The sequence below is a fragment of the Salvelinus fontinalis genome, chromosome 5, assembly GCF_029448725.1.
Source record: "Salvelinus fontinalis isolate EN_2023a chromosome 5, ASM2944872v1, whole genome shotgun sequence".
Classification (NCBI taxonomy): Eukaryota; Metazoa; Chordata; class Actinopteri; order Salmoniformes; family Salmonidae; genus Salvelinus; species Salvelinus fontinalis.
The window spans coordinates 4694499-4711225 of NC_074669.1; the positions used below are offsets into that span (position 1 = coordinate 4694499).

General features: G+C 48.3%; 1 protein-coding gene across 10 annotated transcripts in view; it reads left to right on the forward strand.

Moving 5' to 3' along the window:
* Positions 1-16727, forward strand: part of LOC129854933 (unconventional myosin-IXAa-like) — a 290182-nt gene that overhangs the window by 117178 nt on the left and 156277 nt on the right. For all 10 annotated transcript variants that reach the window (XM_055922128.1, XM_055922134.1, XM_055922125.1 and 7 more), the window contains exon 3: positions 16378-16472. In XM_055922128.1, the coding sequence (XP_055778103.1) occupies positions 16378-16472 (95 nt within the window). The remainder of the gene's footprint in view (positions 1-16377; positions 16473-16727) is intronic.

Consider the following 16727-nt stretch of genomic DNA (forward strand, 5'->3'; position numbering starts at 1 on the left):
TGTAGACACAGGGACAGACATGTAGACACTGGGACAGACATGTAGACACTGAGACAGACTTGTAGACACTGGGACAGACATGTAGACACTGGGACAGACATGTAGACACTGAGACAGACATGTAGACACAGGGACAGACATGTAGACACTGGGACAGACATGTAGACACTGGGACAGACTTGTAGACACTGGGACAGACATGTAGACACTGGGACAGACATGTAGACACTGAGACAGACATGTAGACACTGGGACAGACATGTAGAAACTGAGACAGACATGTAGACACTGAGACAGACATGTAGACACTCTGACACTGGGACAGACATGTAGACACAGGGACAGACATGTAGACACTGGGACAGACATGTAGACACTGGGACAGACATGTAGACACTGGGACAGACATGTAGACACTGACACAGACATGTAGACACTGGGACAGACATGTAGACACTGGGACAGACATGTAGACACTGACACAGACATGTAGACACTGGGACAGACATGTAGACACTGAGAGACTTGTAGACACTGAGACAGACTTGTAGACACTCTGACACTGGGACAGACATGTAGACACTGGGACAGACATGTAGACACTGGGACAGACATGTAGACACTGAGACAGACATGTAGACACTCCGACACTGGGACAGACATGTAGACACAGGGACAGACATGTAGACACTGGGACAGACATGTAGACACTGGGACAGACATGTAGACACTGGGACAGACATGTAGACACTGACACAGACATGTAGACACTGGGACAGACATGTAGACACTGGGACAGACATGTAGACACTGGGACAGACATGTAGACACTGACACAGACATGTAGACACTGGGACAGACATGTAGACACTGAGAGACTTGTACACAGAGACAGACATGTAGACACTGGGACAGACTTGTAGACACTGGGACAGACTTGTAGACACTGGGACAGACTTGTAGACACTGGGACAGACTTGTAGACACTGGGACAGACTTGTAGACACTGAGACAGACATGTAGACACTGGGACAGACATGTAGACACTGGGACAGACATGTAGACACTGGGACAGACATGTAGACACTGGGACAGACTTGTAGACACTGGGACAGACTTGTAGACACTGGGACAGACTTGTAGACACTGGGACAGACTTGTAGACACTGAGACAGACATGTAGACACTGGGACAGACTTGTAGACACTGGGACAGACATGTAGACACTCTGACACTGGGACAGACATGTAGACACTGAGACAGACATGTAGACACTGGGACAGACATGTAGACACTGGGACAGACATGTAGACACTGGGACAGACTTGTAGACACTGGGACAGACTTGTAGACACAGGGACAGACATGTAGACACTGGGACAGACATGTAGACACTGAGACAGACTTGTAGACACTGGGACAGACATGTAGACACTGGGACAGACATGTAGACACTGAGACAGACATGTAGACACAGGGACAGACATGTAGACACTGGGACAGACATGTAGACACTGGGACAGACTTGTAGACACTGGGACAGACATGTAGACACTGGGACAGACATGTAGACACTGAGACAGACATGTAGACACTGGGACAGACATGTAGAAACTGAGACAGACATGTAGACACTGAGACAGACATGTAGACACTCTGACACTGGGACAGACATGTAGACACAGGGACAGACATGTAGACACTGGGACAGACATGTAGACACTGGGACAGACATGTAGACACTGGGACAGACATGTAGACACTGACACAGACATGTAGACACTGGGACAGACATGTAGACACTGGGACAGACATGTAGACACTGACACAGACATGTAGACACTGGGACAGACATGTAGACACTGAGAGACTTGTAGACACTGAGACAGACTTGTAGACACTCTGACACTGGGACAGACATGTAGACACTGGGACAGACATGTAGACACTGGGACAGACATGTAGACACTGAGACAGACATGTAGACACTCCGACACTGGGACAGACATGTAGACACAGGGACAGACATGTAGACACTGGGACAGACATGTAGACACTGGGACAGACATGTAGACACTGGGACAGACATGTAGACACTGACACAGACATGTAGACACTGGGACAGACATGTAGACACTGGGACAGACATGTAGACACTGGGACAGACATGTAGACACTGACACAGACATGTAGACACTGGGACAGACATGTAGACACTGAGAGACTTGTAGACACTGAGACAGACATGTAGACACTGGGACAGACTTGTAGACACTGGGACAGACTTGTAGACACTGGGACAGACTTGTAGACACTGGGACAGACTTGTAGACACTGGGACAGACTTGTAGACACTGAGACAGACATGTAGACACTGGGACAGACATGTAGACACTGGGACAGACATGTAGACACTGGGACAGACATGTAGACACTGGGACAGACTTGTAGACACTGGGACAGACTTGTAGACACTGGGACAGACTTGTAGACACTGGGACAGACTTGTAGACACTGAGACAGACATGTAGACACTGGGACAGACTTGTAGACACTGGGACAGACATGTAGACACTGAGACAGACATGTAGACACTGGGACAGACTTGTAGACACTGGGACAGACATGTAGACACTGGGACAGACTTGTAGACACTGAGACAGACATGTAGACACTGAGACAGACATGTAGACACTGGGACAGACTTGTAGACACTGGGACAGACTTGTAGACACTGGGACAGACTTGTAGACACTGGGACAGACTTGTAGACACTGGGACATCCATGTAGACACTGAGACAGACTTGTAGACACTGGGACAGACTTGTAGACACTGAGACAGACTTGTAGACACTGGGACAGACTTGTAGACACTGGGACAGACATGTAGACACTGGGACAGACTTGTAGACACTGGGACAGACATGTAGACACTGGGACAGACTTGTAGACACTGGGACAGACTTGTAGACACTGGGACAGACTTGTAGACATGCACTTGCGGACGAGCACACACATACCACAACGCTAATGAGGCAGAAGATTTTCTTAGTATTTACCGCATGTGTGTGTGTGTGTGTGTGTGTGTGTGTGAGTGTTAGAGCGTTAGAGCCTAACAGTACTTCTCGTGGGTGTGTTCCCTCCTATGGTTTGTCCCAAGTCAGACATGAGTAATACGTTTCTCTGGCTCTATACAATGCACTTCCACCCAAGAGAATGGAACATTTGAATAAGAGTGTACATAACCATACCTATGATGCATTATAAAGTAAATCAACACAGTAGTTTTATTGAAAACCTGTTTGTGTGTGTTTGTTTGATATCCACTACACTGCAGTCTAACTGCGCAGAATGTTCTTCTTCAGAATGTTCAAAGCTTCTTGCTTTGCTCAAACTGAACCCCTCAATACACAATGAACATCTGGTGCAGGATGTAACAACTGTCCCGGCAGGGTTCCCTGAGCTCTACAGTCAGAGTGGTTTCCTGTCTACAGTCAGAGTGGTTTCCTGTCTACAGTCAGAGTGGTTCCCTGAGCTCTACAGTCAGAGTGGTTCCCTGAGCTCTACAGTCAGAGTGGTTTCCTGTCTACAGTCAGAGTGGTTCCCTGAGCTCTACAGTCAGAGTGGTTCCCTGAGCTCTACAGTCAGAGTGGTTTCCTGTCTACAGTCAGAGTGGTTTCCTGTCTACAGTCAGAGTGGTTTCCTGTCTACAGTCAGAGTGGTTTCCTGTCTACAGTCAGAGTGGTTTCCTGTCTACAGTCAGAGTGGTTTCCTGTCTACAGTCAGAGTGGTTTCCTGTCTACAGTCAGAGTGGTTTCCTGTCTACAGTCAGAGTGGTTTCCTGTCTACAGTCAGAGTGGTTCCCTGAGCTCTACAGTCAGAGTGGTTTCCTGTCTACAGTCAGAGTGGTTTCCTGTCTACAGTCAGAGTGGTTCCCTAAGCTCTACAGTCAGAGTGGTTCCCTAAGCTCTACAGTCAGAGTGGTTTCCTGTCTACAGTCAGAGTGGTTTCCTAAGCTCTACAGTCAGAGTGGTTTCCTAAGCTCTACAGTCAGAGTGGTTTCCTGTCTACAGTCAGAGTGGTTTCCTGTCTACAGTCAGAGTGGTTTCCTGTCTACAGTCAGAGTGGTTTCCTGTCTACAGTCAGAGTGGTTTCCTGTCTACAGTCAGAGTGGTTTCCTGTCTACAGTCAGAGTGGTTTCCTGTCTACAGTCAGAGTGGTTTCCTGTCTACAGTCAGAGTGGTTTCCTGTCTACAGTCAGAGTGGTTTCCTGTCTACAGTCAGAGTGGTTCCCTGAGCTCTACAGTCAGAGTGGTTCCCTGAGCTCTACAGTCAGAGTGGTTTCCTGTCTACAGTCAGAGTGGTTTCCTGTCTACAGTCAGAGTGGTTCCCTAAGCTCTACAGTCAGAGTGGTTCCCTAAGCTCTACAGTCAGAGTGGTTTCCTGTCTACAGTCAGAGTGGTTTCCTAAGCTCTACAGTCAGAGTGGTTTCCTAAGCTCTACAGTCAGAGTGGTTTCCTGTCTACAGTCAGAGTGGTTTCCTGTCTACAGTCAGAGTGGTTTCCTGTCTACAGTCAGAGTGGTTTCCTGTCTACAGTCAGAGTGGTTTCCTGTCTACAGTCTGAGTGGATTCCTGCCTACAGTCAGAGTGGTTTCCTGTCTACAGTCAAAGTGGTTTCCTGTCTACAGTCAGAGTGGTTTCCTGTCTACAGTAAGAGTGGTTTCCTGTCTACAGTCTGAGTGTTTTCCTGTGAGGTAGAGTGGCAGAGGGTGGTTAGGACTCTGAACCACAGGGGTCTTCACCTCTCAGCTTGCGGGGCGTGAGTCACTCCCAATCCCCCAGCAGGACCCCGGCTTTGACCTGGATACCCACGGAGGCAAAAACTATCAGGCTCAACAAACTGGCAGGCTTACATGTGGAGGCAGCCAACATCGATCATTTTAGGGACTTACAGCTTCATTCAAACAGTGGGTGTTATGAATGGGTGGTCACAGTACATTGGCGGCATTTGTCAAGCCGGTAGGTCACCTGTCAGTGTTTTCCAAGGACGTTCGATGTGGAAACGAGGCTAGGAGAAGAAGAGTATGGGGAGAATGACTTGGAACCAATAGCACCTAGCTAGCAAATGATGCTAGCCAGAACAGGGCTTGACGTTAGCCGCAGTCTAGCACTGAAGGTACACTAGCGTAAGCCGCAGTCTAGCGGTGAAGGTACACTAGCGTAAGCCGCAGTCTAGCAGTGAAGGTACACTAGCGTAAGCCACAGTCTAGCGCTGAAGGTACACTAGCGTTAGCCACAGTCTAGCGCTGAAGGTACACTAGCGTTAGCCACAGTCTAGCGCTGAAGGTACACTAGCGTTAGCCGCAGTCTAGCACTGAAGGTTCACTAGCATTAGCCGCAGTCTAGCGCTGAAGGTACACTAGCGTTAGCCATAGTCTAGTTACGGTCAGACTAATTAGCGAGTCAGAATCAACCCTGCTCTCCCTGTCCCCTCGACGCTACTCACCGACACCTCTTACACCAGAGCCACTGCAGTGCACTCAGAGGGTGTGAAATTGTGCTCTTTCTGCAGCGGCGGTCATGCTAACAGGCTAACACCAAGTGACAGCGTGGAACAGCCCTCGGGGTACTGGCTTCAATGACTGAGCTAATGTAGCACTGGCTAATAGAGCACTGCTGTTACACAGACACATGTACACTGAGTGTACAAAACATTAGCCCTCAGAACAGCCACAATTCGTTGGGGCATGGACGCTACCATGTGTTGAAAGTGTTCCATAAGGCTGCTGGCCCATTTTGACTCCAATGCTTCCCATAGTTGGCTGGATGTCCTTTGGGTGGGGGACCATTCTTGATACACACAGGAAACTGTTGAGCGTGAAAAACCCAGCAGCGTTGCAGTTCTTGATACAAACCGGTGCGCCTGGTACCTAGTACTATACCCCATTCAAAGGCACTTCAATCTTTTGTCTTGCCCATTCACTCTCTGAATGGCACACATACACAATCCATGTCTCAATTGACTCAATGGTTAAACATCCTTCTTTAACCTGTCTCCTCCCCTTCATCTACAGTGATTGAAGTGGATTTAACAGGTGACATCAATAAGGGATCATAGCTTTCACCTGGATTTACCTGGGCAGTCTGTTATGTGGCAGGTAGTCTAGTGGTTAGAGCGTTGGGCCAGTAACCGAAAGGTTGCTGGTTTGAATCCATGAGCTGACAATGTAAAAATCTGTCGTTCTGCCCCTGAACAAGGCAGTTAACCCACTGTTCCCTGGGTGCCAAAGACGTGGATGTAGATTAAGGCAGCCCCCCCCCCCCACCTCTCTGATTCAGAGGCGTTGGGTTAAATGCGGAAGACATATTTCAGTTGAAGGCATTCAGTTCAGTTGACTGACTAGGTATCACCCTTTCATGGAAATAGCAGGTGTCCTTAATGTTTTGTATGCTCAGTGTACGGTACAGGGATCATGTGTTTTCCTCTCTGGTCCCGGTGGAGGTGAATGCTCTGTGGAGTTCACCGCTAACTCACTGTGACTCAGCCCCAGTCATTGATCACACACAGACAGAAAGACAGACACACAGACAGACAGACAGACAGACAGACAGACACGTATGTACAAATACAAGCATGTGAACACACGCGTCGGCCACACGCACATACTGTACACTCGCAAAATATAAAATGTGAGGACATGCTCCTCAGCCACACACATTCACACCACCCCTGAGAGCTGTTCTCTCACCACCCCTGAGAGCTGTTCTCACAACCACCCCTCAGAGCTGTTCTCATTACCACACCTCAGAGCTGTTCTCATTACCACCCCTGAGAGCTATTCTCATAACCACCCCTGAGAGCTGTTCTCATTACCACCCCTGAGAGCTGTTCTCATAACCACCCCTGAGAGCTGTTCTCACAACCACCCCTGAGAGCTGTTCTCACAACCACCCCTGAGAGCTGTTCTCATTACCAACCCTGAGAGCTGTTCTCACAACCACCCCTGAGAGCTGTTCTCTCACCACTCCTGAGAGCTGTTCTCACAACCACCCCTGAGAGCTGTTCTCTCACCACTCCTGAGAGCTGTTCTCATAACCACCCCTGAGAGCTGTTCTCATAACCACCCCTGAGAGCTGTTCTCTCACCACCCCTGAGAGCTGTTTTCACAACCACCCCTGAGAGCTGTTCTCATTACCACCCCTGAGAGCTGTTCTCACAACCACCCCTCAGAGCTGTTCTCATAACCACCCCTGAGAGCTATTCTCATAACCACCCCTGAGAGCTGTTCTCATAACCACCCCTGAGAGCTGTTCTCATTACCACCCCTGAGAGCTGTTCTCTCACCACCCCTGAGAACTGTTCTCACAACCACCCCTGAGAGCTGTTCTCATTACCACCCCTGAGAGCTGTTCTCATAACCACCCCTGAGAGCTGTTCTCATTACCAGCCCTGAGAGCTGTTCTCATAACCATCCCTGAGAGCTGTTCTCTCACCACTCCTGAGAGCTGTTCTCTTAACCACCCCTGAGAGCTGTTCTCATAACCACCCCTGAGAGCTGTTCTCATTACCAGTCCTGAGAGCTGTTCTCTCACCACCCCTGAGAGCTGTTCTCTCACCACCCCTGAGAGCTGTTCTCACAACCACCCCTGAGAGCTGTTCTCACAACCACCCCTGAGAGCTGTTCTCATAACCACCCCTGAGAGCTGTTCTCACAACCACCCCTGAGAGCTGTTCTCTCACCACCCCTGAGAGCTGTTCTCACAACCACCCCTGAGAGCTGTTCTCATTACCAACCCTGAGAGCTGTTCTCACAACCACCCCTGAGAGCTGTTCTCACAACCACCCCTGAGAGCTGTTCTCTCACCACTCCTGAGAGCTGTTCTCATAACCACCCCTGAGAGCTGTTCTCATAACCACCCCTGAGAGCTGTTCTCTCACCACCCCTGAGAGCTGTTTTCACAACCACCCCTGAGAGCTGTTCTCATTACCACCCCTGAGAGCTGTTCTCACAACCACCCCTCAGAGCTGTTCTCATAACCACCCCTGAGAGCTATTCTCATAACCACCCCTGAGAGCTGTTCTCATAACCACCCCTGAGAGCTGTTCTCATTACCACCCCTGAGAGCTGTTCTCTCACCACCCCTGAGAACTGTTCTCACAACCACCCCTGAGAGCTGTTCTCATTACCACCCCTGAGAGCTGTTCTCATAACCACCCCTGAGAGCTGTTCTCATTACCAGCCCTGAGAGCTGTTCTCATAACCATCCCTGAGAGCTGTTCTCTCACCACTCCTGAGAGCTGTTCTCTTAACCACCCCTGAGAGCTGTTCTTATAACCACCCCTGAGAGCTGTTCTCATTACCAGTCCTGAGAGCTGTTCTCTCACCACCCCTGAGAGCTGTTCTCTCACCACCCCTGAGAGCTGTTCTCACAACCACCCCTGAGAGCTGTTCTCACAACCACCCCTGAGAGCTGTTCTCATAACCACCCCTGAGAGCTGTTCTCACAACCACCCCTGAGAGCTGTTCTCTCACCACCCCTGAGAGCTGTTCTCACAACCACCCCTGAGAGCTGTTCTCTCACCACCCCTGAGAGCTGTTCTCTCACCACCCCTGAGAGCTGTTCTCTCACCACCCCTGAGAGCTGTTCTCTCACCACCCCTGAGAGCTGTTGACCCCAGGATTTAGTCCATTAGCTTACCATATGGACTTGAGAGAGATAGCTGTCTGACTCCCTGTATGTTTATCTCACTCTGTCACTCATTCTCTCTGTCTCAATTCAGTTTAAGAGCTTTATTGACATGGGAAACATATGTTTACATTTCAAATGTCATATTATGTGTATATACAGTGTTGTAACGATGTGCAAATAGTTAAAGTACAAAATCAACGTAAATATAGGTTGAATTTAAAATGGTGTTTGTTCTTCACTGTTTGCCCGTTTCTGTCGTGACGGCACACTGAGGTATTTCACCCAATAGATATGGGAGTTTATCAAAATTGGATTTGTTTTCGTATTCTTTGTGGGTCTGTGTAATCTGAGGGAAATATGTGTCTCTAATATGGTCACACATTTGGCCTAATTTTGTGGGCAGTGTCCACATAGCCTGACTTCTCTTGATAGCCAGGTGTTCCTTTGGCGGCCTTTCTGAATAGCAAGGCTATGCTCAAAGATTTCCTTAATTTTGGGTCAGTCACAGTGGTTAGGTATTCTGCTGTTTAGGGCCAAATAGCATTCTAGTTTGCTCTGTTTTTTTGTAAATTCTTTCAAATGTGTCAAGTAATTATCTTTTTATTTCTCATGATTTGGTTGGGTCTAATTGTGTTTGTGAACAGAGCCCCAGGACCAGCTTGCTTAGGGGGCTCTTCTCCAGGTTAATTTCTCTGTAGCTGATGGTTTTGTTATGGAAGGTTTGGGAATCGCTTCCTTTTAGTTGGTTGTTCTGCTCTGCATGCATTATGTGGTGTTTTACATTGTACACAAAGGATATTTTTGCAGAATTCTGCATGCAGAGTCTCAATTTAGTGAATTATTGGTTGGTGAGCAGACCCCAGACCTCACCACCATAAAGGGCAATGGGTTCTAAAACTGATTCAAGTATTTTTAGCCAGATCCTAATTGCTATGTCGAATTGTATGTTCCTTTTGATGGCATAGAATGCCCTTCTTGTCTTGTCTCTCAGATCGTTCACAGCTATGTGGAAGTTACATGTGGCGCTGATGTTTAGGTCGAGGTATGTATAGTTTTTTTGTGTGCTCTAGGGCAATGGTGTCTAGATGGAATTTGTATTCGTGGTCCTGGGAACGATACCTTTTTTTGGAACACCATTAATTTATAATGTTGTATGTTTTTCCATCAGCAACACCACTGTCCAGCAATTTGTATAGCAGACCCTCATGCCAAGTTGAGTCAAAAGCATGAGAAGACTTTGCCTTTTTTTTGGTTTGTTTAGGGTGTGCAGAATGAATACGTGGTCTGTCATTCGATAATTTGATAAAAAGCCAATTTGACATTTGCTCAGTACATTATTTTCACTGAGGAAATGTACGTGTCTGCTATTAATGATAATGCAGAGGATCTTCCCAAGGTTGCTGTTGACACATATCCCACGGTAGTTATTGGGGTCAAATTTGTCTCCACTTTTGTGGATTAGGATGATCAGTCCTTGGTTCCAAATATTGGGGAAGATGCCAGAGCTGAGGATGATGTTAGAGATTTTAAGTATAGCCAATTGGAATTTGTGGTCTGTATATTAAATTATTTCATTTAAGATACCATCAACCCACAGTCCTTTTTGGGTTGGAGGGTTTGTACTTTGTCATGTAGTTCATTCAATGTAATTGGAGAATCCAATGGGTTCTGGTAGTCTTTAATGGTTGATTCTAAGATTTGTATTTGATCATGTATATGTTTTTGCTGTTTGTTCTTTGTTATAGAGAAGTGGTTTATCCATTTTGGATAGATAACTATTTGTGTTGTTGTTTGTTTCGAGTTTTCCAATTGTCCTAGAAGTGGTTAGATTCTATGGATTCTTCAATTACACTGAGCTGATTTCTGACGTGCTGTTCCTTCTTTTTCCGTAGTGTATTTCTGTATTGTTTTAGTGATTCACCATAGTGAAGGCGTAGGCTCAGGTTTTCTGTATTGTTTTAGTGATTCACCATAGTGAAGGTGTAGACTCAGGTTTTCTGTATTGTTTTAGTGATTCACCATAGTGAAGGTGTAGACTCAGGTTTTCTGTATTGTTTTAGTGGTTCACCATAGTGAAGGTGTAGGCTCAGGTTTTCTGTATTGTTTTAGTGATTCACCATAGTGAAGGTGTAGGCTCAGGTTTTCTGTATTGTTTTAGTGATTCACCATAGTGAAGGTGTAGACTCAGGTTTTCTGGGTCTCTATGTTTTTGGTTGGATAGGTTTCTCAATTTCTTTCTTGGGTTTTTGCATTCTTCATCAAACCATTGCATTTGTTGTTACCTAGTTGTTTTTTGGTAGGTTTCCACATTACTTTCCCTAACCATTTCTTAATATTATTCAGATCCTTTGGCTTTGATGCCTCATGATTGAGCATAGCTCTGTTCAAGTAGAGTGTTTTTTTGTGGTGATCTGACGGACTGTGGACGGACTGTGAACGTTCTAAGAGACTCTGGGTTGAGGTCAGTGATATATAGGTGTACCTATCAAAGGACTCCCCTCGAAGCCTACCATTGACTACGTACACTACCGTTCAAATGTTTGGGGTCCTTTAGAAATGTCCTTGTTTTTGAAAGAAAAGCAAATTTTTTGTCCATTAAAATAACATAAAATTGATCAGAAATACAGTGTAGACATTGTTAATGTTGTAAATGACTATTGTAGCTGGTAACGGGTGATTTTAAATGGAATATCTACATAGGCGTACAGAGGCCCATTATCAGCAACCATCACTCCTGTGTTCCAATGGCACGTTGTGTTAGCTAATCCAAGTTTATAATTTTAAAAGGCTAATTGATCATTAGAAAACCCTTTTGCAGTTATGTTAGCACAGCTGAAAACTGTAGTGCTGATTAAGGCAGAGTTCTTCTAGGCAGAGTTCCTCTGTCTGTGTCCTTTTGCCCATCTTAGTCTTTTATTTTTTATTGGCCAGTCTGAGAGATGGCTTTTTCTTTGCAACTCTGCCTAGAATGCCAGCATCCTGGAGTCGCCTCTTCACTGTTGACGTTGAGACTGGTGTTTTGCGGGTACTATTTAATGAAGCTGTCATTGTTAAAGTATGGGGATTCTATTGGGGGAGTATAGGTAGCACACATGAGAACATTTTTCTCTGTTGAGATCATTTTCTTTTTCATTTCTAGCCAGATGTAAAATGTTTCTGTTTTGACTAATTGAATAGAGTGGGTTAGGTGGGCTCTATACCAAGTTAGCAAACCCCCTGAGTTTCTTCCCTGTTTCACACCTGGTAGTTTAGTGGATGGGACTACCAGCTCTCTGTAACCTAAAGGGCAACCGGTGGGTCCGTCTCCTCTATACCGGGTTTCTTGTAGGATGACAATATCTGTATTTCCAATTTCTTTAATGAAGCCCAGGTTCCTGCTTTTTAGGCCAAAGACAGATGACGTCAGGCCTGGGATATTCCAGGATTATATAGTGAAGGCTTTGTGTTCCATAAAGTGTCCAATGTTGTTGGTCGTGTGTTTTGTCCTCAGGCCAGTAAGTGTGAGCAGAGCCTGCTGAGCATCTGGTACATGCCATTGGCTTGGGCTAGTGTAAGAGTGGGGGTCGGGCCTGTTAGCCTTCTCACAGCCTGGGCGTATGTGTGACTTCCATGTTGATGCCCTCTTTGTGGGGTCCATGGGGTGGGCAGGAGGGGCATAGGTCTGATCTGAGGGGGCCTAAATGGGGTGTGGGATTGGTTGACTTGGGGGGGTGTTGATTGGTTGGGGTGGGGGTTTGGATGTGGCTGGTGGTGCTGTGGTCTGGATGTAGGTCCTCTCGGCGTGGGTCCTCTATGTGTAGGTCCAGGGGGGGGTCCCGCAGCTCTCGGAGAGTGTCTCGCTGGTCTGGGCGGGGTGTCTATTAATCTGTTGCTCCTGTGTGAAGTGTTGGGGCTGTGTTTGAGAGCGATGTCCTTTAGAGTCCGGGTGAAGGTGGGCACTGCTGCCTTGTAGAGGTGGACCTGGTCATAGAAGCTGTTCAAGTCCAGGGTGGAGTGGTGGGCCAGGAAAACATTTGGTTTTGAGGCACAGTCACGGGAAATACTTGCGTTTACCTGCTGTATGGTAGTTTTTTCATGGTAGCAGGGTGGAAGTCTTTTCGTGGTAGCAGGGTGGAGATAACCACTTGTGCGTTGGGGAAAGTAGAAGAAGCTTTTTCAATCACTCCCTTCAGTGCTGTGGCCGCCCTTTCCTGCTGTGTTCTCAGGTCGTTTGTGCCTGTGTGTGTATTATTATGTGGCTGGGTGAACCTAGTTGGTCCTCAGACAGAAGGTCTAGGGCACGCTGGGTGTTTGGACACCAGAGTTTAGACACAGTGTTTGGGAAAATGTTTTTTTTAAATTGTATATATTTCCTATTTGAGTCCATAGGGAGTACAATCTGTGTCTTGTATGTGTGTTTATAGTTTTGTTTAATGTTGTGTTAGTGTATGTAAGTTGTTTTGTCTAAAACGTGTTTCCCCCTGCTGCTATTGGACCAGGTCTCTCTTGGAAAAGAGATATTATCTCAATGAGAAAAAAACTGTATAAATAAAGGTAAAATTAAATTTAAAATTAAAAAAATCACCTGCCGACTCTCTCGCGCTCTCACTGTCTCTGTGTTTCTCTCTGTCTCTCTGTATGTATCTCTCTCTCGCTGTCTCTCTCGTGGTCTCTCTCTCGTGGTCTCTCTCTCTCGCTCTCTGTCTCTCTCACTGTCTCTCTGTGTTTCTCTCTCTCTCTGTATGTATCTCTCTCTCGCGGTCTCTCTCTCTCTCTCTCGCTCTCTGTCTCTCTCTCTCGGTCTCTCTCTCGCTCTCTGTCTCTGTCTCTCCATCTCTCTCTCCCTCCCTATGTTTCAGGGGCCAGTTCAGAATAACACTGGCTTGGTTACTTGGTTGGTTGGTTGCCTCCAGTGCAGGACTGTACAGGGTTCCAGCTCATAAAGTGCAAATTGAAATCTGTACTCCTGGAATGCTCCTGCTAAATTACCATTATATAATCTTCAGCACTGGGGAGAGGGAGCGAGGCTGAGAGGGAGAGAGGGAGCGAGGCTGAGAGGGGGCGAGGCTGAGAGGGAGCGAGGCTGAGAGGGAGGGAGGCTGAGAGGGAGGGAGGCTGAGAGGGAGGGAGGCTAAGAGGGAGCGAGGCTGACAGGGAGGGAGGCTGAGAGGGAGCGAGGCTGAGAGGGAGCGAGGCTGAGAGGGAGCGAGGCTGAGAGGGAGCGAGGCTGAGAGGGAGCGAGGCTGAGAGGGAGCGAGGCTGAGAGGGAGCGAGGCTGAGAGGGAGGGAGGCTGAGAGGGAGGGAGGCTGAGAGGGAGGGAGGCTGAGAGGGAGAGAGGCTGAGAGGGAGAGAGGCTGAGAGGGAGAGAGGCTGAGAGGGAGGGAGGCTGAGAGGGAGGGAGGGAGGCTGAGAGGGAGGCTGAGAGGGAGGGTGGAGGGAGGGTGGAGGGAGGCTGAGAGGGAGCGAGGCTGAGAGGGAGCGAGGCTGAGAGGGAGGGAGGGTGGAGGGAGGGAGGCTGAGAGGGAGGGAGGCTGAGAGGGAGGGAGGCTGAGAGGGAGGGAGGCTGAGAGGGAGAGAGGCTGAGAGGGAGAGAGGCTGAGAGGGAGAGAGGCTGAGAGGGAGAGAGGCTGAGAGGGAGGGAGGCTGAGAGGGAGGGAGGGAGGCTGAGAGGGAGGGAGGCTGAGAGGGAGGGAGGCTGAGAGGGAGCGAGGCTGAGAGGGAGGGAGGGTGGAGGGAGGGAGGCTGAGAGGGAGGGAGGCTGAGAGAAAGCGAAGCTGATAGGGAGCGAGGCTGAGAGGGAGGGAGGCTGAGAGGGAGGGAGGCTGAGAGGGAGAGAGGCTGAGAGAAAGCGAAGCTGATAGGGAGCGAGGCTGAGAGGGAGGGAGGCTGAGAGGGAGGGAGGCTGAGAGGGAGGGAGGCTGAGAGGGAGGGAGGCTGAGAGGGAGGGATGCTGAGAGGGAGGGAGGGTGGAAGGGAGCAGAGTATCTGAGCGGAGCTGGAGTGGAGCGTTCCCAATTTGACTGGAGCACAGAGCGAGATTCCCAAGGGCTGGAGTGTCGGCCTTCTAGCCCATTAGCTCTCACATCACCAGCTCAGGGCACGCCCGGCCCAGCATGCATTTCTAGTCTACTCGTGTGCTGCTATAGCCCCTTAATTTAGCTACTGTCATGGAGTTCACTACATATTTTCATAAAGAAACTGATAAAACACACAGGTGCTAAATCAAGGTGACTTACAAAGATGAGGACCAAGAGCAAGAGAGGGAGTGTGGTGATGTAGTGTCCACAACTAAAGAATCATTGTGGAATCTGAAAAGACACTTACCCCAAAAGCATGATGGTGTACTTACTACGTGCACATGCTAAAAAGAAAGGAACGAGGTGCGTAGCTAATTAAGTGTGTCATTGTAGCAAAAAATATGATCTCTTAAAAATGTCCTTCATTTTTGTTCTATTATCTATACAATAGGCCATAGTTGATTTTGGCCCAGTAGGCCTGGCATATTCCAACATTCAACGAGCTCGCCGTTTTGATTGGGTTATTCAGCCTAAAAACCTACCTATAGAAAAACAGATAGCAGAGCCATATATAATGAGCATTAGGATCTGTGGTGGCTGATGATTGACTCTGTGTCCGTAGTACAGTGTACTGTAGTCCCTGACTCTGAGACCTGGCCAACAGAAATACGGACCTGTTAGGAGCTCTCACACTGTGCAGCCCACTGTTGGGGGTTGGGTGTGAAACCTGAGCTGTGTGTTAGTATTGATACCCAGGTGTGTGTGTGTGTGTGTGTGTGTGTGTGTGTGTGTGTGTGTGTGTGTGTGTGTGTGTGTGTGTGTGTGTGTGTGTGTGTGTGTGTGTGTGTGTGTCTATACTGACACATAGTACAGTATATATACTGTACCTGGTGACCCCAGATATAGAGCTGTGATGTGTGCGTTCCCTCTGCACGTTCCCTCTGTGCGTTCCCTCTGCACGTTCCCTCTGCGTGTTCCCTCTGCGTTCCCTCTGCGAGTTCCCTCTGCGTGTTCCCTCTGCGTGTTCCCTCTGCGTGTTCCCTCTGCGTGTTCCCTCTGCGAGTTCCCTCTGCGTGTTCCCTCTGCGAGTTCCCTCTGCGAGTTCCCTCTGCGTGTTCCCTCTGCGAGTTCCCTCTGCGTGTTCCCTCTGCGAGTTCCCTCTGCGTGTTCCCTCTGCGAGTTCCCTCTGCGAGTTCCCTCTGCGTGTTCCCTCTGCGAGTTCCCTCTCTGCGTTCCCTCTGCGTGTTCCCTCTGTGCGTTCCCTCTGCACGTTCCCTCTGCACGTTCCCTCTGCACGTTCCCTCTGCGCGTTCCCTCTGCACGTTCGCTCTGCGCGTTCCCTCTGCTCGTTCCCTCTGCGTGTTCCCTCTGCGCGTTCCCTCTGTGGATATTGGGATTTTTTTTCTTGAGGTCTTCTTAGTTTACTTTTAAGGAAAAAGCAGTACACTAGTAGCTCCGATGGAATCATTTATGTACCAATGTTTTGACAGGAAGCTGTCATCATCAGGGTCCTGTAAGTTCAACCTCTGTCATGATGTTACAGCTCAATGGTGTGTTTTTATGCATTCATTGCAATTGTGATAATTCATTGATTGATTGCCTTTCACCTTCATTTTGAAATGATTGTATTTCCTCACATGTACAACAATTTTTAAATAAACCTAAATGCATCTCCTCTTCTCTCCAGGCATTCGGGAACGCCAAGACGGCTCACAACGACAACTCCAGCCGTTTTGGGAAGTTCATCCAGGTCAACTACCAGGAGAGTGGTACCGTCCGAGGGTGAGAAAGAGACCACTACACCTTCTTTATCCGTCTGGACCTCCATTCCTCTTTCATTCCTCTCTCTTTCTCTTTCTCTGCTGTGTGTCTTTCCCTCTGTCTCTCTCTCTCCCTCTGCGTCTCTTTCTCTTTCTCTGCTGTGTGTCTTTCCCTCTGTCTCTCTCTCTCCCTCTGCGTCTCTCTCTCTCCCTCTGCGTCTCTCTCTCTCCCTCTGCGTCTCTCTCTCTCCCTCTGTGTCTCTCTCTCCCTCTGCGT